Below are 24,721 nucleotides of genomic sequence, written 5' to 3' on the forward strand. Positions count from 1 at the left end.
TCAGATCTACAGAATCAGAATCAAGATTTATTGTCATGAACAAGTCATGAAATTCGGTGTTTTGTGGCAGCGTCACAATGCAAAATTCTTATTAGAACCATCTTACAACATTATATAAAAAAATTTAAATAGTTGTGCACAAAAAGTAAGGCAGTGTCTTTGGTTCATTGATTATTCAGGAATCTGATGGCAGCGGGGAAGAAGCTGTCCTTGTACCGCTGAGAGCACCTCTTTAGGCTCCTGTACCTTTGTCCCGATGGTAGCAGAGTGAAGAGGGTGTGGCCTGAGTGGTGGGGGTCCTTGAGGATCGAGGCTGCGCTTTTAAAACTCCGCCTCATGCAGATATCCTCTATGGAGTGAAGTTTGGGGCCTATGTTGTCACAGGCTGAATTAACAACCCTCTGGAGTTTATTCTTGTCCTGAGAGTTGGCGCCTCCATACCAGGCAGTGATGCAACCAGACAGAATGCCCTCCACGGAACACCTGCAGAAAATTACGAGAGTCTTTGGTGACTGTGATAGTACAGATCTATCACCAATGTATATAATGTATATAGTTACTGTATCTAGACTGTGCTTACAGCGATTGGCTGAGAGCTAAGCCACGCCTTTTGTCTGGGCCTTAAAGGGTTGTGTCCCTAGCCAGGTCGGATCATTCCGGACTGGTCGGCCACCTGTGAAGAGCTCCTGTCTTTTGCTAATAAAAGCCTTGGTTTGGATCAACGTCTTTGATTCTTTCGACGAGCTCTACAGTGACATACCGAATTTCCTCAGACATCTCACTAAGTATAGCCGCTGGTGAGGCTTCTTTGTGATTGCGTCAATGTGGAGGCTCCAGGACAGATCCTTGGAGATGCTGACACCCAGAAATTTGAAGCTCTTGACCTTCTCCACTACTGAGCCTTCGACGAGGACTGGGTCATGTTCCCCTGACTTCCTCCTGAAGGCCACAATCATCTCCTTGGTTTTGCTGACATTGAGCGCAAGGTTGTTGTCGTTACTCCATTCAACGAGGTGATCTGTACGGTGTCTCACTGCTGTTGGTGATTCTGCCGACAACTGTAATGTCATCAGCAAACTCATAGATGGCATTGGAATTGTTCCTGGGCACATGGACATGGGTGCATAATGAGTAGAGCAGTGGGCTAAGCATGTATCCTTTGGGGAGCACCTGTGTTGATGATCAGTGAGGAGGAGACTCTGTTTCCAATTCGTACTGACTGTGGTCTTCTGATGAGAAAGTCAAGGATCCAGTTGCAGAATCGGGGGGTACAGAGGCCTAGAGTTTGTAGCTTCTTGACCAGCACTGAGGGAATCATGGTACTGAAGGGAGAGCTGCAGTCGAAGAGCAGCCTATGTATGAATAGCTTTTTTCGAGATGATCCAGAGCTGAGTGGAGAGCCAGCAATATTGCATCTACTGTGGAGTGATTGTGACGATAGGTAAATTGCAGTGGGTCCAGATCTTTGCTTAGGTATGTGTTAATTCTGGCCATGACCAGCCTCTCAAACCATTTCATCACTGCAGATGTGAGTACTGGGCAATAGTCGTTGAGGCAGCTCACTCTACTCTTCTTGGGTACAGGGGATGATTGATGTCGTTTTGGAGTAGGTGGGAACCCCTGACTGCAGCACTGAGAGGTTGAAAATGTTTATGAACACTCCAGCTAGTTGGTTGGCACAGATTTTCCACCAGGTATGCCATCATGGCCTGATGCCTTGTGAGGGTTCATCCTCTTAAATGATGTTCTGACGTCGCCCTCAGAGACAGATATCACAGGGTCCTCAGCCTTTTCAGGGGTTCTAGTTGGCACACTGTTTGGTTCTTCTTCTCAAAGTGGGATAAACTACATATAGATTTATAAAAGAAATGTTTTTGTTTTTTTAAAATTTTTTATTTTTCACATTATGAAGCATATTAATCAAAATACACACAAACATTTCCCTCTTGAATATACACAGTGTCATTTTCTCCCTTTTTATCCACCCTCCCTCCCACACCCCTCCAAACCCATTAAACATTCAACATATACAATACAATAAACCCATTAAACAATGTCATCACACAATGAAAATAAACAAGAAAATTGTGTCATCTACTTTACATCCTGGGTTAGTTAATTTCATCTTCTTCTCATTCTATCATTTTAGGGATGGAAGTCCACGGTAGGCCCTCTCTGTTGTGTTCTATGTACGGTTCCCAAATTTGTTCAAACAATGTGACTTTATTTTTTAAATTATATGTTATTTTTTTCCAATGGAATACATTTATTCATTTCCATGTACCATTGCTGTATTCTCAGGCTCTCTTCTGATTTCCAAGTTGACATTATACATTTTTTTGCTACTGCTAAGGCTATCATAATAAAACTTTTTTGTGCTTCATCCAGTTTGAGGCCTAATTCTTTATTTCTTATATTACTTAGAAGAAAGATCTCTGGATTTTCTGGAATGTTGCTTTTTGTGATTTTATTTAATACCTGATTTAGATCTTCCCAAAACTTTTCCACTTTCTCACATGCCCAAATTGCATGTACTGTTGTTCCCGTTTCCTTCCTACAGCGAAAACATCTATCTGATACTGTTGGGTCCCATTTATTTAACTTTTGGAGCGTGATATACAACCTGTGTAACCAATTATATTGTATCATGCGTAACCTCGTATTTATTATATTTCTCATAGTTCCGGAGCATAACTTTTCCCATATTTCATTTTTTATTTTTATGTTTAGATCTTTTTCTCACTTTTGTTTGGGCTTAGAGCTTATTTCATCATTTTCTTTCTCTTGCAGCTTGATGTACATGTTTGTTATAAATCTTTTAATTATCATTGTGTCTGTAATCACATATTCAAAGCTGCTTCCTTCTGTAATTTCAGCCTGCTTCCAAATTTGTCCTTCAAGTAGGTTTTCAGTTGGTGATATGCAAACATTGTACCATGAGTTATTCCATATTTGTACTTCATTTGTTCAAATGATAATAAATTATTTCCCAAAAAACAATTTTCTATTCTTTGAATTCCTTTTCTCTCCCATTGTCTAAAGGAAAGGTTATCTATTGTGAAAGAGATTAGTTGATTTTGCGCCAATAATAATTTTGGTAGTTGGTAATTTGTTTTTTTTCCTTTCTGCGTGAATCTTCTTCCAAATGTTGAGTAAATGGTGCAGTACTGGTGAACTTCTATGTTGCACCAGTTTTTCATCCAATTTATGAAGTATATGTTCTGGTACCTTCTCCCCTATTTTATCTAGCTCTAACCTGGTCCAATCTGGTTTTTCCCTTGTTTGATAAACATCTGATTCGTATCTTAATTGTGCTGCTCTATAATAATTTTCTGGGGGCAGTAAAGCCCCCAAAAGAGGTTCAATGTTGGAAACCTGCAGTCAGACGAAGTGAGAGGAAACTTCCAGGCAAACCTCAAAGCAAAGCTCAAGGATGCAATCCGCCTCATGGATTCATCACCTGAAACCCTCTGGGATCAGCTGAAGACTACCATACTGCAATCCACTGAAGAGGTACTGGGCTTCTCCTCCAGGAAAAACAAGGACTGGTCCGACGAAAACAACCAGGAAATCCAGGAGCTGCTGGCAAAGAAGCGAGCTGCCCACCAGGCTCACTTACAAAGCTGTCCTGGCCAGAGAAGAAACAAGCCTTCCGTCGTGCATGCAGCCATCTTCAGCGCAAACTCCGGGACATCCAAAATGAGTGGTGGACTAGCCTCGCCAAACGAACCCAGCTCAGCGTGTATTTTGGTGGCTTCAGGGGTTTTTATGAGGCTCTAAAGGCTGTGTACGGCCCCTCACCCCAAGTCCAAAGCCCGCTGCGCAGCTCAGACGGCAAAGTCCTCCTCAGCGACAAGATCTCCATCCTCAACCAATGGTCAGAACACTTCCAATCTCTTTTCAGTGCCAACCGCTCAGTCCAAGAATCCGCCCTGCTCCAGCTCCCTCAACAGCCCCTAAGGCTAGAGCTGGATGAGGTCCTCACCCGGGAAGAGACATATAAGGCAATTGAACAACTGAAAAGTGGCAAAGCAGCAGGTATGGATGGAATCCCCCCCAGAGGTCTGGAAGGCTGGTGGCAAAACTCTGCATGCCAAACTGCATGAGTTTTTCAAGCTCTGCTGGGACCAAGGAAAGCTGCCTCAGGACCTTCGTGATGCCATCATCATCACCCTGTACAAAAACAAAGGCGAGAAATCAGACTGCTCAAACTACAGGGGAATCACACTGCTCTCCATGGCAGGCAAAATCTTCGCTAGGATTCTCCTAAATAGAATAATACCTAGTGTCGCCCAGAATGTTCTCCCAGAATCACAGTGCAGCTTTCGCGCAAACAGAGGAATTACTGACATGGTCTTTGCCCTCAGACAGCTCCAAGAAAAGTTCAGAGAACAAAACAAAGGACTCTACATCACCTTTGTTGACCTCACCAAAGCCTTTGACACCATGAGCAGGAAAGGGCTTTGGAAAATACTAGAGTGCCTTGGATGCCCCCCAAAGTTCCTCATCATGGTTATCCAACTGCACGAAAACCAACAAGGTCGGGTAAGATGAGCTCTCAATGAGCTCTCAACCCTTCTCCATTAACAATGGCGTGAAGCAAGGCTGCGTTCTCGCACCAACCCTCTTTTCAATTTTCTTCAGCATGATGCTGAACCAAGCCATGAAAGACCTCAACAATGAAGACGCTGTTTACATCCGGTACCGCACGGATGATGGCAGTCTCTTCAATCTGAGGCGCCTGCAAGCTCACACCAAGACACAAGAGCAACTTGTCAGTGAACTACTCTTTGCAGACGATGCCGCTTTAGTTGCCCATTCAGAGCCAGCTCTTCAGCACTTGACGTGCTGTTTTGCGGAAACTGCCAAAATGTTTGGCCTGGAAGTCAGCCTGAAGAAAACTGAGGTCCTCCATCAGCCAGCTCCACACCATGACTACCAGCCCCCCCCACATTTCCATCGGGCACACAAAACTCAAAACAGTCAACCAGTTTACCTATCTCGGCTGCACCATTTCATCGGATGCAAGGATCAACAACGAGATAGACAACAGACTCGCCAAGGCAAATAGTGCCTTTGGAAGACTACACAAAAGAATCTGGAAAAACAACCAACTGATAAACCTCACAAAGATTAGCGTATACAGAGCCGTTGTCATACCCACACTCCTGTTCGGCTCCGAATCATGGGTCCTCTACCGGCATCACCTACGGCTCCTAGAACGCTTCCACCAGTGTTGTCTCTGCTCCATCCTCAACATTCATTGGAGCGCTTTCATCCCTAATATCGAAGTACTCGAGATGGCAGAGGCCGACAGCATCGAATCCCAAGATCGTGTTATATGGCAAGCTCTCCACTGGCCACCGTGACAGTGGTGCACCAAAGAAGAGGTACAAGGACTGCCTAAAGAAATCTCTTGGTGCCTGCCACATTGACCACCGCCAGTGGGCTGATATCGCCTCAAACCATGCATCTTGGCGCCTCACAGTTCGGCGGGCAGCAACCTCCTTTGAAGAAGACTGTAGAGCCCACCTCACTGACAAAAGACAAAGGAGGAAAAACCCAACACCCAACCCCAACCAACTAATTTTCTCCTGCAACCGCTCAACCGTGTCTGCCTGTCCCGCATCGGACTTGTCAGCCACAAACGAGGCTTCAGCTGACGTGGACATTTACCCCTCCATAAATCTTCGTCTGCGAAGCCAAGCCAAAGAAGAAGAAGAAGCTTTTTTAATATATCCTGTACTTCCTCTATTTCAAATGGTTTTATCAATTTGTTTTGCTCCTCTTCTTGCAATTTCAGTAGTTCAATTTTAGCTAAAAACTCATCTATTTTGTCTTATTTCCCTTCATTCTCAATTAAGTATAATTGTTCATAGAATTCCTTAAAGTTTTCATTAATCTCTGTTGGGTTATATGTAATTTGTTTGTCCTTTTTCCTTGATGCCAATACATTTCTTTTAGCTTGTTCTGTTTTAAGTTGCCAGGCTAGTATTTTGTGCATTTTTTCTCCTAGCTCGTAATACTTCTGCTTTATTTTCATTATATTCTTCTCCACCTTATACATTTGTAGTGTTTTTTTTTTTATTTTTTTGTCCGCCAATTCTCTTCTTTTTGTTGTATCTTCCCTTGTTGCTAGTTCTTTTTCTGTACTTACTAATTCCCTTTCCAGCTGTTCTATTTCCCGATTGTAGTCCTTTTTCATCTTCGTTACATAACTTATTACCTGCCCTCTGATGAAGGCTTTCATTGCATCCCATAATATAAATTTGTCTTTCACTGATTCCATATTTATTTCAAAGTACATTTTAATTTGGCGCTCAATAAATTCTATAAATTCTTGTCTTTTAAGTAGCATGGAGTTTAATCTCCATCTATATGTTCTTGGTGGGATGTCCTCCAGTTCTATTGCTAATAACAGGGGTGAGTGATCAGATAACAATCTAGCTTTATATTCCATTTTCCTAACTCTTCCTTGGATATGGGCTGACAACAGGAACAGGTCAATCCTTGAGTCTGTTTTATGTCTCCTCGAATAATATGAGTATTCATTCTCTTTTGGGTGTTGTCTCCTCCATATATCCAAAAGTTGCATTTCCTGCATTGATTTAACCATAAATTTGGCTACTTTGTTCTTTTTGCTAGTCTTTTGTCCAGTTTTATCCATCTTTGAATCCAAATTAAGGTTAAAATCTCCTCCTATCAATATATTCCCCTGAGTATTTACAATCTTCAAAAAAATATCTTGCATAAACTTTTGATCCTCTTCATTCTTCTTTGGCTTGGCTTCGCGGACGAAGATTTATGGAGGGGGTAAAAAGTCCACGTCAGCTGCAGGCTCGTTTGTGGCTGACAAGTCCGATGCGGGACAGGCAGACACGATTGCAGCGGTTGCAAGGGAAAATTGGTTGGTTGGGGTTGGGTGTTGGGTTTTACCTCCTTTGCCTTTTGTCAGTGAGGTGGGCTCTGCGGTCTTCTTCAAAGGAGGTTGCTGCCCGCCAAACTGTGAGGCGCCAAGATGCACGGTTTGAGGCGTTATCAGCCCACTGGCGGTGGTCAATGTGGCAGGCACCAAGAGATTTCTTTAGGCAGTCCTTGTACCTTTTCTTTGGTGCACCTCTGTCACGGTGGCCAGTGGAGAGCTCGCCATATAACACGATCTTGGGAAGGCGATGGTCCTCCATTCTGGAGACGTGACCCACCCAGCGCAGCATTAGGTGCATATATATTGACCAAATTCCAGAGTTCTGAATATATCTGACACATTATCGTTACATATCTCCCTGCTGGATCTATTATTTCCTCCTCTATTTTGATTGGTACATTTTTATTGATTAATATAGCTACACCTCTGACTTTTGAATTCTGTGATGCTGCCGTTACGTGCCCTACCCAGTCTCTCTTTAATTTATTATGCTCCACTTCTGCTAGATGCGTTTCCTGCACGAATGCAATATCTATTTTTTCTTTTTTCAGTAAATTTAATAGCCTCTTCCTTTTGATTTGGTTATGTATTCCCTTAATATTTAAGTCATATAGTTCAACATGGCCATCTCATACTCTGTTTACATCTCATTTCCACTTCCTCACCACCACTCCTTTCCCCTTTTCCCCATTTTCATCTCTCAGTTTTCCCTTTTTGAACTTTTTTGAACACTTCTAAAACATAAAATATTTCAATCATTCCCACATCTAAAATTCCCTTAACCCAAGTGTCCCCCCCCCCGCCTCTCTGAGTCGCCCCTTGTCCCTTGCCGGTCAACCACAACTCCCCTCTCCATTCAGGCTGCGAACCCTTTCGCAAGTGTCAACTGATTTTGCAGTGACTGTTATTCTCTACCACCCAACCCCCTCACAAAAACACTTTTATCTTCAAATTAAAACAAAGCTCCCCCTCTTTTCTTCTCTTTTTATTTTTCTTTATTTAGTTGCGCACCTCTGTTTGGCTCAGTGAGCCATTTTTGCAGTCCCACGGTCGGTAGGTCACGACCCTGCGGGGTCTCCACTAACCTCGTGGAGCGGGCTTCTCTATCCACGGCGGGTCCCTGCTTTTCCGTGCAGGGAAGGCCTTTTCCTTTCTCTTCCGGCGTCTTTCCTTCTTTATTTCCCGTTGTTTTTGGGTTTTCTTTCTTAGGTGCCATTTTCTTTCTTTTCTCCACACCTTTATCTTTTATTTGTGTATCTGGGGCTTTGCTTTTCCTTCACTTTTTTTCTTCATTTCTGGAGAGGGCTGGTATTCTCCTACTGGCCACTACTCCATCTCGTGACTCTTCCAGATTTATAAAAGAAATGTTGAGGCACTGAAGAACACAAAACTAATGGTAACAGAACTGAATGGTTATAAATATCAGAAAAGACTGAGAATGGAAGCGAAATTTCCTTCGATGTGGTAGCTGTTTCTCAGGCTAATGGAAAGATGAGATTGAAGAAATTAAATAAATCACATCAAAGAACAAATCTACAAGGAAATGGGGTTTTATTAAACAATTACATTTCCTCTTCTCCTAATATTCTAAGTTTATGAAAATGCTACCAGAAGTATACTTTTCAGAGTTTTCATAATATTTGAGAAAATAAATACCAAATGGGCAATAAAAGATCGGAGGGGCCCTTTTCATCTTTTGGGAAAACTTCACCAGTTCTTCTGTGAATTCTGAAGATAAACAGGATTTCTGCTGAAGAAATGCACTTTTTAGAAAAAAATTTGAGGTGTGAGGACAGATTTTCTAATTTGCAAAGGAGGGAAATCAAACAAAAATAAGGAGAACTGTGTTTAATGTATCAGCATCATATCCATCATCCCACTGGATTTGTTGAGCCCAGATAGCTGCGTGTATTTGCATGAAGGCAGGACATGCTGTCAAGCAGACACTGCGGAAAGAGAGACGTTATGGTTTCAGGTCTGGGATACTTCATCATTTTCATTTTTAAGTGTTTACGTCACAGGGTTTGCTTTGCATTTCCACACAGTGAAAGCTTCATAGGGCTCGATGGCGCAGCTAATTCTAATGGCAAGGTCTTGTTCGTGAAGTAAACATTTTTTTTCTCAACAAGAATAGCATCCCCAGAGTGCAGCATGCTGAATTCTGCATCAGTGAAGAGGAGGTTCATAAACAGAAAAATATATTTTCTCTTAATATGAATCAGAATGCAAAATGATTTTTTATGGGTAAGTACACAAGTGTAAGAATGGGAGAAAGGAGGCAGGATTGTTTAATTTTATAGCATTCATTTGCTCATTGTCCAACCAGGAGAAGAGACAAGGTTTGTCTCCAAAGGCTGTGATTGTTGACATGACATTCTGGCACTCAGGAGCAAGTCATGTAGAAAAGTCTCTGCAGCAAGTCATGTAGAAAATATTTTAGACACTTGTGTTCAGAAAATTGTTTTGATGCTCACTTACCCTGGAGTTGGTGTCTAACCCAGTGACCATGACATGAATTCCTTGGGCTCGTGCCTCACCAAGCAAAATTCAGGCTCAGCATTTGGAGGAAAGGCAAGTGGGCAGCCCAGAGAGGTAAAGGCCCACAAGCTCATGCTGCGAGTTAATTATTTGTGGCTCGTTGTACTGGGGGGGAAGGAGAAAGACTTAGTCCATTGGTGAAAAACTTCATAAGAGGAGTCGCATTGTGTGTGTTGGAAAGTTTTCTCTTCTTTTCTGAGGCTGAGCTTGGGGTAACGAGAGCAGCACGGGTGAGGAGATTCTGGGAAGAAAATCAAATGCAAAGAAGGGACCTCGGGTGCAACAGCTCTTGGCCAGCTCCTAACGTTACACAGAGCACTGTAGTTGCAGATGTTTGTCTGAGCCACACTTGCCACTTCCTCCATCAAATATTTCTTCCTTTGATCTAGAAGCTATAAACATTAATGACCCTATAGGCATTAATGTTTACATATAAAATTTTGGGGGGTTGTGTGTCATCTGTCTGTTGCAATCTTCCTCTTCAACTTAATGAGAATTTCTCTTTAATCAAAACCAGAGTTTTAGTAATCAATTCTGGGTGGGGGGGTGGGGGGGTGTCGAGACCAGCAGAGATCACGTGGAACTTAGGAGATGGTTGCAATAAAGCTCCATGACACTTTAACCCATCAGTTTGTTGTGTGACTACAGTTAGCAGCACAGTGGTACCAAACTAGCTATACACAATATCAGTGATTCCAAAGACTGAGTGAGGAATGATAGGCTTTAATACACATTAGATTTCAGCTGGCCCAACTCCATGTGCTCGAATGAATAGAAAGCAGCAGGGAGGTCAACCTTTATGGCCAGTTCACAGGGGGAGGGGGTTACAGGGGGTCGAGTCATTAGTGGCCAGGCCAGCCACTTATACACAGAGAAGCAGCAGTATATACATATCACCACATTCACCATATTCACCCCCTCTTTAAAAAACAAAACCCAGTCCTAAAGGTTCAGCTGGTCAGGTGGCTTCCTCTGCCCCTGTGACCTGCGCAGCTCCGCTGGGGGTGCACTGGACAACTCCATTGCTGGTCGGGTGTCTTGAGGTGGGGGGGGAGCAAGGCTATCGCCATAGAGGGTGGGGGCGGTTGTGATGGTTGGCTCAGCTGGGTGAGGGTCCTGGGTATGTGGTGTGGGTGCCCGGGAAGGGAGTCGCTAGGTTGACCCAAGTCCTGTTTGTGTATGGGGCTGGGGGTAGGTGGGTGTCTCCAGCACAAACCAGGTCCCGGACAGGGACTGTGTCCTCATGGCTATCAGGGTACTGGACGTAAGTATATTGTGGATTTGCGTACAGGAGCTGTACCTCTTCCACCAACAGGTTGGTTTTATAGCCCCTCGGGCGTTTCCTCAGCAGGATGAGTCCCGGAGACGAGAGCCAGGGTGGTAGAGTGGTTCCGGTCACCAACCTCCTGGGGAAGAAAACTTGTTCATGAGGGGTCATATTTGTAGCAGTGCATAGAAGGGATTGGATGTCATGGAGTGTCTCTGACAGGACTTCTTGCCAGTGAGATGCCGTCAGACCTTTTGACTTAACAGCCAGGAGGATCAACTTCCAAATAATGGCATTTTCTCGCTCCACCTGGCCGTTTCCCCTGGGGTTACAGTTTGTGGTCCTACTAGTGGCTGTGACTCTAGCCAACAGGCACTGCCGCAGCTCGTTGCTCATTAACGAGGATCCCTGATCACTCTGGATATAATCCGGGTACCCAAACAGGGTGAACATGCTGCGGAGTGCCCTGATAACTGTGGCAAAGGTCATGTCGGGACGGGGGATAGCAAATGGGAATCTGGAGAACTCGTCGATAACGTTAAGGAAATAGACATTCCTATTGGTTGAGGGCAGGGGTCCCTTGAAATCGACACTCAGCCATTTGAAAGGGCACATGGCCTTGATGAGGTGTGCCTTGTCATGCGGTTTACATTCCACGCAGACCCGTCAGTGTCTGGTCAGGGACCTGATGACCTCGATAGAGTACGGGAGGTTCCGGGCTTTAATGAAATGGAACAACCTTGTGACCCCAGGATGGCAGAGGTCATCATGGAGGGACTGGAGGCAGTCAAGATGTGCGCTGGTGCATTTCCCCCAGGATAGGGGTTGTTGAGTTTGCCCGGCCAGTACAGGTGCAGGTGGAGAGCTCAATTCTCCACCTCAGGATTTTATCGATGTTGATTTTAGCCTGCAGTTTTGTGTTGAACATGAAGGTGACAGCCCATTGGTCCGTCAGCAGGGTAAATCTGTTCCTGGCCAGGTAGTGATTCCAGTGGCGTGATGCGTCAACGATCACCTGTGCCTCCTTAATGCCATGTCTCAGGGCTGTGGGGAAAAAATGCTACTGGCCTGCCCGCTTGGTTGAGAGTGGCGGCCAGCGCGAATTCGGAGGCATCATTCTCCACCTGGAATGGGATGGAATCGTCCACGGCATTAGTGGCTTTAGTGATGTCTCCTTTGATTTGGTTGAACGCCACCCGGGCTTCTGCCGAAAAGAAGAAGCTTGTGGACCTTACTAAGGGGTAGGCCTTATCGGCATAATTGGGCACCCATTGAGCATAGTAAGAAAAGAACCCCAGGCACCGTATCAGTACCTTGAGGTTGTGTGGTATTGGGAGCTCCATAAGGGAACGCGTGTGGTCGGGGTCGGGGGCAATGACACCATCCGCCACGACGCATCCAAGGAGGGCCAGGTTAGTGGTACTAAACACCCACAATTCTCCTTGTTATAAGTCAGATTCAGGAACTTGGCTGTGCTGAGAAATTTCGCCAGGTTTGCGTCATGGACTCCATGGCCGCAGATGGTGACATTGTCAAGGTAGGGGAAGGTCGCTGTCAGTTTATGCCTGTCTACCATCCAATCTATCTCCCTTTGTAACACAGAGACCCCGTTGGTGACTCCAAAGGGCACCCTGAGGAAGTGACAGAGTCTGCCATCTGGTTCAAAGGTGGTATATTTGTACCTCCCCGGGTGAAGGGGAAGTTGGTAGTACTCCAACTTCAGTTCAATCTTGGAGTACACTTTGTCCTGGGCTATTTTATTGAGCATGTCAGCTATCCAGGTGAAGGGGTAAGCATCTAGCTGAGTGAAGCGGTTGTAATCCTTGAGTCTCCTTTCATCCGAGTCCAACAGGCCTACTGCGACTTCGAAGAAGTTTGTGAAGCAGGCGATCCACTGCTCATACCATTCGGCAGCTCCGGGTGTCTGTGGATCGATTTTAAGTCTGTTGGGTCTCAGTAGCTTGTCCATTCCATGTGGAAAATTAATGTGAATTAAATTGATACGTACTATCATTAACTCTAAAGACTGAGTGAGGAATGATAGGCTTTAATATACATTAGATTTCAGCTGGCCCAACTCCATGTGCTCGAATGAATGGAAGAGGGTAGGGAAGTCGACCTTTATGGCCAGGTCACAGGGGGAGGGGTTACATGGGGTTGAATCATCAGTGGATGGGCTAGCCACTTATACATAGGACAGCACAGAATAGTATAAACACATCACCACACTAGCATGCTGCCTTCGCTGTGGAGTTTGCATGTTCTCCCTATGACTGTGGGTTTAACGCGAGCCCTTGTTTCTACCCACGTCCCCACGTCTCAGTGATAATATAGAGGGTAGATTCATTGGCCACTGTAAATTTGTCTTGATATGTAGGTGACTGGTAGAATCGAGGGGGAGGGTAGTTGAAAGAAATGGAGACTGTGTCGGCGTAGGTTTCCTTTGGGTGGTCAGATTTTCTCTCACATTCCAAAGACGTACCCGAGAGTGATGTATTTGGTAGAAGCTGATAAACCTGGGGTGGGTATGTAGGTGTGTCCATTAGCAAATGCTAACAAAGTTGCACATCCAGCACTTGGGTACAGAAGTCCCTGGTAAAGAACCCTTAACTTTCACCATTAGAAATACTAGAGGAACTCCTCAGGTCACGCAGCGAACATAGGAGGTAAATATAAAAGGGAATAAAGGTAAACCAACATTTCGGGCCTGAGCCCTTCCTCAAGGTGTGAGTAAAAAGCAGGTGGGCACCTGAATTAAAAGGCTGGGGAGAAGGGAAGAATGGGCAGGGGGGGAGGAGTACAGACCGACAGACAAAAGGTGCTAATTGGATATAGATGGGGCTCAGGAGAGAGGAAAGGTGAGAATTTACTGGGGGAGGGTAGAGGGTTGTCTTTGGCTAGGGGACAGGAGACAAAGAAAGATTGGGGGGGGGGAGGGGAAGCTGAAGAAAATGCCATTTGGTTGGAGGGTGCCCAGGCAGAAGATGAGGTGCTGTCCCTTCAATTTGAGGGTGCTCTTAAGTCTGGCGGTGCATGAAACCATGGACAGGCATGTCACCTAGGGAATTGAAATGGGTGGCTACTGGGAGATCCATGCCTTTCTGGTTTTGTGTTTTTGTTACAATCACAGCATCTGCAGACTTTCGCGTTTCACTCCAATAAACTGAGATGCAAAAATCAGGTCACAGAATTGAAAGTGACATTTACGTTTTCCTGTTTATAGCTTCACCGCAAACATAAGTACTCATTTTATGCCTGATTTTGAAAACACTTGAACCAAGGCAAATAAAAATCTGCGTTCTGATTGGAATTACTGACTGTCATTAGAGTTGAGCTATTCCGAGTGCCCATGAACAGGACATACGTGGTAAATGGGAGAGCATTGATGAATACAGAAGAGCAGAAAGATTTAGGAGTAATGGTACATCGTTCTCTGAAGGTAGAAACTCACGTGAATAGGGTGGTGAAGAAGGCTTTTAGTATGCTGGCCTTTATCAATCATTGCATGGAATATAGGAGTTGGGAGGTGATGTTGAGACTGTATAAGACGTTGGTGCGGCCTAATTTGGAGTTCTGTGTGCAGTTCTGGTCGCCTAATTATAGGAAGGATATAAACAGAGTGGAGAGAGTGCAGAGAAGGTTTACCAGAATGTTACCTGGGTTTAAGCATCTAGAGTATAGGGAGAGATTGGACAGATTAGGTCTTTATTCTTTGGAGCGTAGAAGGTTGAGAGGGGATTTGATAGAAGTATTTAAGATTATGAAAGGGATAGACAGAGTGGATGTGGATAGACTATTTCCATTAAGAGGAGGAAAGATTAAAACAAGAGGACATGAGTTAAGAATTAAAGGGCAGAGGATTAGAGGTAACATGAGGGGGAACTTCTTTACTCAGAGAGTGGTAGACGTGTGGAATGAGCTTCCAGGAGAAATAGTGGCAGCGGAGTCAATTGTATTATTTAAGAAAAGGTTGGACAGGTATATGGATGAGAAGAAGATGGAGGGTTATGGGCATTGTGCAGGGAGGTGGGACTAGAGAGGGGTGTTTGGTTCGGTGCGGACTAGAAGGGCCTAATGGCCTGTTTCCATGCTGTAAATTGTTATGTTATGTTATGTTATGATTTGACCATTGCAGGACTTCCAATGAACTGGGAACCAGATAATACCGATGAAGATTTCCACACACTAAAGTAATAGCAACTGAAACTTATCGAATAAAATAGTATCTTAGAACCATAGAACACTACAGCACAGAAAACAGGCTATTCAGCCCTTTTAGTCTGTCCTAAAATGTCATTCCTCTAGTCCCACTGACCTGCTCTCATTCCATAACCTTCCAGACCTCTCCCATCCAATTTATTCTTAAAACTTAAGCGCAGAGCCCGCATTTACCATGTCAGATGGCAGCTCAGTTCACACTCCCACCACTCTCTGAGTGCAGAGGTTCCCTCAATGTTCCCCCTAGACCTTTCCCCTTTCACCCCATGGCCATGTCCTCTTGTATTTATCTCTCCTAATCTAAATGGAGACTATTTGCATTTACTCTATCTATACCCCTCACAATTTTGTGAACCTTTATCAAATCTCCCCTCATTCTTCTATGCTTCAAGGAATAAAGTCCTACCCTGTTTAATCTTTCCCTGTATCTCAACTCCTGAAGACCCGGCCACATCCAAGTAAATCTCTGCCCTCTTTCAATCTTACTGATATCCTTCCTGTAGTTGGACGACCAGAACTGCATGCAAAACTCCAAATTTGGCCTCACCAATTTCTTATACAACCTCACCATAAAAATAATTATGAAATGCAATTGGGAGATTTGAAGTAAAGGTTGTTATTTATATTGTTGAATTGCACAGTTAGAGTTTGACAAAAATGACTGTCGAATCATTTATGTTTATTTCTTCCCATGCTTCTCCTGTGGAGGACCATCGCTGAAACTGTAACTTAAACTCAACAAAGAGGTGTCTTGGCACATCTTCTTCCAAAACTTCTGGATCATTGTTTTTATTTTTCCCTGAAAAAAAAAATGGAAAGCTCAAACTGAGCATCCTGAATTTCGAGAGCATAGACTTGCTGGATTGTACAATTTATGATCGCTATGGGCAACCTTCTACAGGCTACAATCTTGCAACCTCCAGGGTCTGTGCTCAAGATGGCAGTGCCAGTGCTTGGCAGAGTACCATGAGGGTTTGCACACTCAGGGGAGCAGTGCACTGGTGCAGGGCACCAGAAACCAGCCAGGGGAGGGGGCGGGGGTGGGAGAAACATCCCACATTGAGAAGGAAAAGTATAAGAGATGATCCAATAGGATGGCAATCCTATCAGTGGACCAGTGAGGAGCTCCATGGCTGAAGGACTCACTCAGGGTGCTGGCTACTGAAGACTGACTCACGAGAACCAGATGCCGAGGGCATGAAGGGCTTGTGAAGGGTCTCAGGCGCTGAAGGTTTAGATCTGGGACTCGGGTTGTTGATGGTTTGAACTGGAGCCTGTGTGGCTGCAGAAGCTGCGGGAGGTGCTGGAGGTAAATTCACGGACACTCAGGATCACTGAAGGGCCTCTCATTTGCTTCTCTTTTTCCTATTGTTAGGGGCGGACAAAAGGAAGAATATCATATTTATTTTGTGACAATACATAAAATTTTACAAACCATAAAATGTACAACACAGGGGAATATTCAGCCCATGGTCACTAAAGAACTACACAGACCAATTCCACCTTCCAGAAAGCTTCATAGCCTGAATATATATCCAACCAATCACATGCACCAAAACACTGCCATTCCTTCCAATTGTACATTAGGCTTTATCCCTGAACACTAAATCTGGAATTGCCTCTTCATTTGCTGGGCTTACTACAACTTGACTAACCTTTTGTCCTGAAGACATTTTAGGAATTCTGTATGCTGGACACCATTTATACCAACTATTGCCCAGTTACTTGTAATGTAATTAGCTGTTATTGCTCTAATGCCTTTGTCAGAAACTTGACTGCAAATTTCAACTTCTGTCCTTTGTCGTGGAGACACAGGTAGACAGGATGGTGAATAAGGTGTTCAGCTCTCCTGCCTTCGTCAGCCAGGGCAATCAATGACCATAGAGTTGGGACATCATGCACAAGATGTTGGTGAGATCACCTGGATTTATTGTGTGCAGTTCTAATCACCCATCTATAGGACAATGCCATTAAACTGGAAAAAGTTCAAAAAACATTTATGAGGAAATTATCGGCCATGGAGCACTTGTTATTATGAGGCTGGGTCCTCTTTTCTCTCGAGAGGAGAAGAATGAGGGGTAACATTTTACATTATTTGAAGAGCTTTTACATCATGAAGTGGATTTGTGCATTTTGTTGCCCTCCTCAAGGGCAGTCAGCCAAATTATACAGTCAGGACATCGATCAATAGGCTTTTAGAAATTAAGGGAATAAAGGGATCTGAAGTTCGTGCTGCAAGATGATGCTGATGCAAATCATCAGTCACTATCTTCTGGAACAAGAAGATAAATGGGCTTAAACTAATATTATTAAATTCCTAATCTGCATCGAGCTGCAAAATGTGCAGTGCAACCCATCTTTTCATCTCTCAACAATAACATGCATTACGGGAGAGGAGTCACGTGATGGAGTAGTGGCCGGTAGGGTAAAACCAACCCTCTCCAGAAAAGAAGAAAAAAAGTTAAGAAAAGACAAAGTTCAATAAATATAAAATATAAGAAATAAAAGATAAAGTTTCAGAGAAGAGAAAGAAGATGGCACCTAAGAAAGAAAAAGTAAAAACAATGGGAAAAAAGAAAAGATGCTGTAAAAGAAAAGAGAAGGCCTTACCTGCACGAAGGAACAGGGAGCCGTGGTGCCGAGGTTGGCGTCGGCCCTGTGGACTGCAAAAATGGCTCTCTGAACCAAAGGAGGAGTCGTGCATGAGCAGTGCTCAGTCTAAGGTAAAGGAAAACACCGATGGGAGGGGGGCTCAGCAGAGGAGCGGACAACAACAGCGCGACCAGCTGAGGGATGCCCGACACCAGGGCTCTCAGCTGGAAGATGAGGAAAGCGGCAGGAGAGGGAGTGAAGTACCAGGTGAGAAAGAAAGTCGACGGGGTGAATGGCAAGAGGAGCAGCAACGGGAGGCTCGACAGGTGAGCAGCCCAGAAGGGGAGGACCAAAGCAAGAGGCCAAGCAAGAAGAGACCCGACAAAGTGAGACAAGCAACTCATCATAAAAATCAGAAGAGACACAGATACAAAGAAGAGAAGAAGAAACAAACACAGGTACAGACACAGAAGAAAAGGAAGAAGAAGACCAAGATCTTCACAGAGAAATAGAAGGTACAACAGTTGGACAAAACATAGATAAAGCTTTTTTTGAAGAACAAATGAGAGCATTAAAAGAATGGTTGTCATTAGAATTTAGTGCAATTAAAAGAAAAATGAAAAGAACAGAAGATAAATGCAAAGATTAGAGCTAGTCATGACAGAAATAGGGAAAAGAGTAGAAAATGTGGAAGAACAAGAAATGGCTGTAGAAATGGAAGTAAATGACAAGAGGAAAATTGGAAGAAAATGATAAAAAAATTAAAGAGACACAAGAGTTGTTATCTCAGAAAATTGATATGTTGGAAAATTATAGTAGGCGAAACAACATAAAAATAGTGGGCCTGAAGGAAGATGAAGAAGGCACAGATATGAAGGAATTTATAAAAGGATGGATCCTGAAGGTCATGGGAACGACAGAAATGCAGGAAGGAATGGAAATAGAAAGGGGACACAGAGCTCCAGCTCCAAAACCACAAACACATCAAAAACCAAGATCCATTTTAGTAAAAGATTTGAGATATATGACAAGAGAAAATATAATGGAGCAGTCAAGGAATTAAATTAGAGAAGACAATAAACCATTGGAATACAATGGCCAAAAAATATTTTTTTACCCAGACATAAGTTTTGAACTCTTAAAGAAGAGGAAGGAATTTAAAACAGCAAAAAAAGGTTATAAATTCATGTTAAGACATCCAGCGGTGCTTAAAATATTGTCCCTGGGGAGCAAAACAGACTGTTCTCAGATCTGGAGGAAGCACAAGAATTTGCAGAATGCTTGCAGGACATAAAGAGAGATGAAGAGATGTAATAAGAATGAAGAAAGGTGATAAAGTATTATATGTAAAGAACTAAAGAAGGGAAAGAGAAGGGAAGAAAGGAAGTAAGGGGAAAAAAAGGAAGAACTTTGTTATATGTGTAAAAAAAAATGTTTTCTGGGGGGGTTGGTGGGGGGAAGAGTATAACCGTCACTGCGAAATCCGTTGACGCTTGAAAGCAGCATTGCAATCCAAATGGAAAGGGGAGTTGTGGTTGCCTGGCAAGGGATAAGGAGCAACTCAGAGCGGGGGGCAGGGTATTTGGGGTTAAGATAATATTGGATGTGGGAGTTGTTGGAGTATTTTATGTTTTAAATGTATTGTCATACATTGAATTTTAAAAGGGAAAACTGAGAGATGAAAATGGGGAACAGGGGGATGGAGGTGGTGAGGAAGCGGAAATGAGGTGTAAACAGGATGTGAGATGGACATGTTGAACTATATGATTATAAACAGAAATGGAATACATAACCAAATTAAAAGGAAGAGGCTATTAAATTTACTGAAAAAATAGATGTAGCATTTGTGCAGGAAATGCATCTAACTGAAATGGAACATAAATTAAAAGAGACTTAGTTATGTAACTAAGATGAAAAAGGACTACAATCGGGAAATGTGCAGTTCGAAAGGGAGATAGTAAGTACAGAAAAGGAATTAGCAAAAAGGGATGATATAACAAAAAGAAGAGAATTGGCAGACAAAAAAATAAAATACGAAACATTATAAACTATAAGTTGGAGAAGGACATAATGAAAATAAAGCAAAAGTATTACGAACTGGGAGAAAAAAACACTTAAAAAAAGCCTGGCAACTTAAAACAGAACAAGCTAAAAGAACTGTATTGGCATCTTACATATAACACAATAGAGAAATTATGAAAACTTTAAGGAATTTCATGAACAATTATACCAAACTGAGATCGAGAGGAAAGATGATAAAGTAGAAGAGTTTTTAGCTAAAATTGAACTGCTGAAATTGCAAGAAGAGGAACAAAACAAACTGATAAAACCATTTGAAATAGAGGAAGTACAGGGTATATTAAAAAAGCTGCAGAACAATAAAATGCCTGGAGAGGATGGATTCCCAATAGAATTCTATAAAACATTTAAAGAGTTATTAATTCCTCCTCTCCTGGAAGTAATGAATCAGATAGAAGAAACACAAAACTTGCCAGATTCATGTAAGATAGCAATAACTACAGTAATACCAAAGACGGGGAAGGATGCATTAACACCAGCATCATATAGACCAATATCTCTATTTAATTCAGATTATAAGATAATAGCGAAATTATTTACATACAGATTGGCTGATTGTGTACCAAAATAGTAAAACAAGATCAAACTGGATTTAATAAGAAAAGACGAACAGCGGATAATGTCTGTAAACTTATTAATTTAAATCAGTCACTTCAAGGAAATGAGAAGCCAACAGTGACTGTTGCTTTAGACTCAGAAAAAGCCTTTGACAGAGTAGAATGGAATTATTTATTTAAAGTATTACAGAGGTTCAATCTACCAGAAAAATATATTAATTGGATTAAAGCATTATATAATGGACCATTGGCGAAGGTAGCAGTAAATGGATATGTATCGAACCAATTTAAATTAAGTAGGTTAACTAGACAGGGATGTCCACTATCTCCCTCACTGTTCGCTTTAGCAATAGAATCATTGGCAGAACTGATAAGAACAGAAAATAAAATAAAAGGGATTAAAATAAAGGAGGAGTATAAAATCAGTTTATTGTAGATTACATCATAGTATACTTAACAGAACCAGAAATATCAATCAAAGAATTACATAAGAAATTGAAGGCGTATGGAGAAATATCAGGGTACAAGATCAACACAAATAAAAGTGAAGTGATGCCAATGAGTAATGCGGATTATACAGAATTTAAAAAAAGAATCACCATTTTAATGGCAAACACAAGCAATCAGATACCTAGGTATTAGGTTAGATAATAACTTTAGCCACCTGTACAAACTAAATTATCAGCCACTAATAAAGAAATCGAAGGAAGACTTAGAATATTGGAAAGAATTACCGCTAATGTTGATAGGGAAGGTAAATTGCAATAAAATGAATGTCTTCCCAAGGATACAATTCTTATTTCAATTGTTGCCAATTCCCTAAATAGAGAAATTCTTTAAGGAACTAAAGAGAATAATAAGGAAATTCTTATGGAAAGGGGAGAAACTGAGGATAGCGTTAGATAAATTAACAGAGAGGTACAACCAAGGTGGTTTGCAGCTACCAAACTTTAAAAATTATTATAGAACCGCACATTAAGGTATTTATCAGATTTTTACAAGACAAGGGAAAAACCAGATTGGACTAAGATAGAAATAGATAAAATAGGGGAGAAGATACCAGAACATATACTTTATAAGTGGGATGAAAAGCTGGTGCAATATAAAAGCTCACCAGTATTGCATCATTTACTTAATACATGGAAGAAGATCCACTTAGAAAGGAAAAAAACGAATTACCAAATACCAAAATTGTTATTGACACAAAATCCACTAATCCCTTTTACAATAGATAACCTTTCCTTTAGAGAATGGGAGAGAAATCAAAAGAATAGAAAATTGTTTTTTGGGAAATAATTTATTAACATTTGAACAGTTGAAGTACAAATATGGAATAACTCATGGTACAATGTTTGCATATCATCAACTGAAAACCTACTTAAAGGATAAATTGGGAAACTGAGATTACCAGAAGGAAACAGCTTTGAATATGTGATTACAGACACAATGATAATTAAAAGATTTATAACAAACATGTACATTAAGCTGCAAGATAAGGAAAATTATGAAATAAGCTATAAACATAAACAAAATTGGGAAAAGGATTTAAGCATAAAGATAAAAAATGAAACATGGGAAAAGTTATGTTCTGGAACTATGAAGATAATAATAAACACAAGGTTACGCATGATACAGTATAATTGGTTACACAGGTTATATCACGCCTTAAAAGTTAAAAGAATGGTATCCAACATTATCAGATAGATGTTTTCACTGTAAGAAGGAAAAGGGAACAACAGTACATTCAATTTGGGCATGTGAGAAAGTGATAATGTTTTGGGAAGATCTAAATCAGATATTAAATAAAATCACAAAAAGCCACATACCAAAAAATCCATTCTTCTAAGTAATATAAGAAGTAAGGAATTAGGCCTCAAATTGGATAAAGCACAAAAAAGATTTATTATGATAGCCTTAGCTGTAGCAAAAAAATGTATGATGTCAACTTGGAAAATGGAAGAGAGCCTGAGAGTACAGCAATGGTACATGGAAATGAATAAATGTATAAATGTATTCCATTGGGAAATATAACATATAATTTAAAAAAATAAAGTCCATACATGGAACATAACAGAGAGGGCTTGCCTCGGACCTCCACCCCCTAAAATGATAAGAAGTCAAAACGACTTGATCCAGTGTGTAAAAGTAGATGACATCTTTTTCTTGTTTATTTTTAATTGTGTGATGACATTGTTTAATGGGTTTATTGTATTGTATATGTTGAATATTTATTGGTTTTGGAGGGGGTGGGAAGGGAGGAGGGAGGGTAGGGGGGAAAAAGGGAGAAAATGCCACTGTGTATATTTAATAAGAAGTGTTTGTATATATTTTGGTTGATATGGTTCACAGTGTGAAAAATAAAAAATTATAATTAAAAATAACAATAACATGCATTATGTGGTTCACGAGCCTTTCAATGAGATGTATTCCACAGAATCATGACAAAGAATTTTACCAGTTTCTTTTCTTCTTTTTGGTGGCTTTTCAATGCAATAACTACTGATTTATTGAATAGTACAAGGTTCCTTTTGTTATGTCATAATATATTAAAAATGCAACATGTATGCTATACTAACTTTTGCCTGGCATAAGATAGAAGGCATATTCCATAAAAATAATACCATCAGTTATACATAAAACATCAGGATAAGTGGTGTTATTTAAATACTTGGCTGCACCAAAATGCCACAGTTGCACTTACTGCTGTCCTGTTTGTCTTTTAATTTACTTTTGGGCTTCATCTCGCTGCCTTTTTCAGCTTTTGAACTCCTGTCATCTTTTTTCTTTGCGCTTTTTCTTCTTTTGGATTCCTAGAATAATACAGCTTTGTAAAAATAAAGTTGAAGTGATTTTTATTGTTCTATTTGTTGCCAAGATGACGCAAATAATATATTGTTAAAACTAACTGGGAGCAACATGAACATAGAACGTAGAAATTACAGCACAGCACAGGCCCTTTCAGTCCACAGTGTTGTGCTGATCTAATAACCTATTCTGCAGCAACCTAAACCTTTCCTAACGCATAACCCTCCATTTTTTTTCTCAGTTCCATGTACCTATCTATTAGGTTCTTAAAAATTCCTATGTACCTGCCTCAACCATAGTTGCTGGCAGTACATTCCAAGGACCCACCACTCTGTGCGAGAAACCTACCTCTTACATTCCCCTGTACCTTAAAACTATGCCCCCTTGTGTTAGCCATTTTAGCCCTGGGACTGACCATCCACATGATCAATACCTCTCATCATCTTGTACACTTCAATCAGGTCACCACTCATCCTCCATCACTCCAAGGAGAAAAGACCAAGTCCACTCAACCCATCCTCATAAGGCATGCTCTCCAATCCAGACAACATCCTTGTAAATCTCCTCTGCACCCTCTCTGTACCATCCACATCTTTCATGTAATTAGATAACCAGAACTGTTCACAATATTCCAAGTGGGGTCTAACTAAGGTCTTGTATAGCTGCAACATTACCTCGTGCCTCATAAACAATGACCTTCTCATACATGTTTAAATAAAGCAAATTGAAGGAAGCAACTTAGAGCTATTGGAAACTAATTGCAAAGAATATCAATGCATGCGTGCACCCACCCACACATACACACACGCACATGCATGCATGCACACACGTGAGCGCACACATACATGCGCACACACACACACATACACACTCGCTCAAATGTACACACACATTCTTTCATACTCTCCTTCCAATTTTTTTTATCTCCTCTCTTGCCTCAATTCTCTCTCCCTCTCTCGTCTAAATTCTTCAATGCTTAACAACATTTTTAGATTGGTAAAGTATGGAGATGAGAAAAAAATATTCCTAAAGTATACAATGTGTTCCTTCTTGGTGAAATGAATCCCATGAGGAATACACATCTAATGATCCCAGGGGAAGAGAAAGGATCCGATTGGATCTTAAGGTTCAATGTATTGAAGATAGGCCTTTATTCATTGTCCTAATGAAATATAGCCTATATCCAATATCTTCAATAAAGCAAACAGAACAATGAATTATATCTTATAATGATTCTCAAAAGTTTACAAGACATTAGTAGTTTACCTTAGTGTGTTAGTATATTACCTTAACATCTAGAGTTGGCGATTTTGGTTTTGGTTCATTTTCAGGAATTCCTAAATCACAAACCATTTGAAACACATGATTTCCTGTTAAAATGGAGTTCAGATCGACATGGAATGTCCCTAGTATTCTCTCAACGGGTGCCTCACTTCGAAATACAGTAGGTAGTTTCTTCTTATCCTCGGTGCTGTCTTTGCCCTTCTTATCCTTGGCTCTGTCTTTGTTCTTCTGATCTTTGGCACTGGCTTTACCTCCCTAATTCCTCCTCAACAGACAGACATTTCAGATCAACATTCGCAAACAACAAAAAAGCAGCAGAAAGTTTTACACTTATTTAGTAATTGCCACATTAGATTGGTACTGGATATGAACACTGATACCAGTCAGCTCACAGATGACACCCAAGGCTCGTCACACAACCTGCAGTATTGCTGCACTCACCGCCCCCCCCCCACC

At 41.7% G+C, this 24,721-nt stretch overlaps 2 protein-coding genes across 5 annotated transcripts in view; one reads left to right on the top strand and one right to left on the bottom strand.

Moving 5' to 3' along the window:
* LOC138761331 (diablo IAP-binding mitochondrial protein-like) overlaps window positions 1–24,721 on the top strand; it is an 86,116-nt gene that overhangs the window by 57,618 nt on the left and 3,777 nt on the right. The window lies entirely within an intron of this gene.
* Window positions 15,529–24,721, bottom strand: part of LOC138761329 (leucine-rich repeat-containing protein 43-like) — a 39,496-nt gene continuing 30,303 nt past the window's right edge. For 3 of the 4 annotated variants that reach the window (XM_069933254.1, XM_069933255.1, XM_069933253.1), the window contains 3 exons: window positions 24,269–24,520; window positions 22,878–22,986; window positions 15,531–15,747 (listed from right to left, as the gene is read on the bottom strand). In XM_069933254.1, coding sequence (XP_069789355.1) covers window positions 15,590–15,747; window positions 22,878–22,986; window positions 24,269–24,520 — 519 coding nt within the window. In that variant the 3' untranslated portion in view covers window positions 15,531–15,589. Of the gene's footprint in view, window positions 15,748–22,877; window positions 22,987–24,268; window positions 24,521–24,721 lie in introns of all 4 variants that reach the window. The other variant, XM_069933256.1, reaches the window with a different exon arrangement.

This window comes from Narcine bancroftii, chromosome 4 (genome assembly GCF_036971445.1).
Source record: "Narcine bancroftii isolate sNarBan1 chromosome 4, sNarBan1.hap1, whole genome shotgun sequence".
NCBI lineage: Eukaryota > Metazoa > Chordata > Chondrichthyes > Torpediniformes > Narcinidae > Narcine > Narcine bancroftii.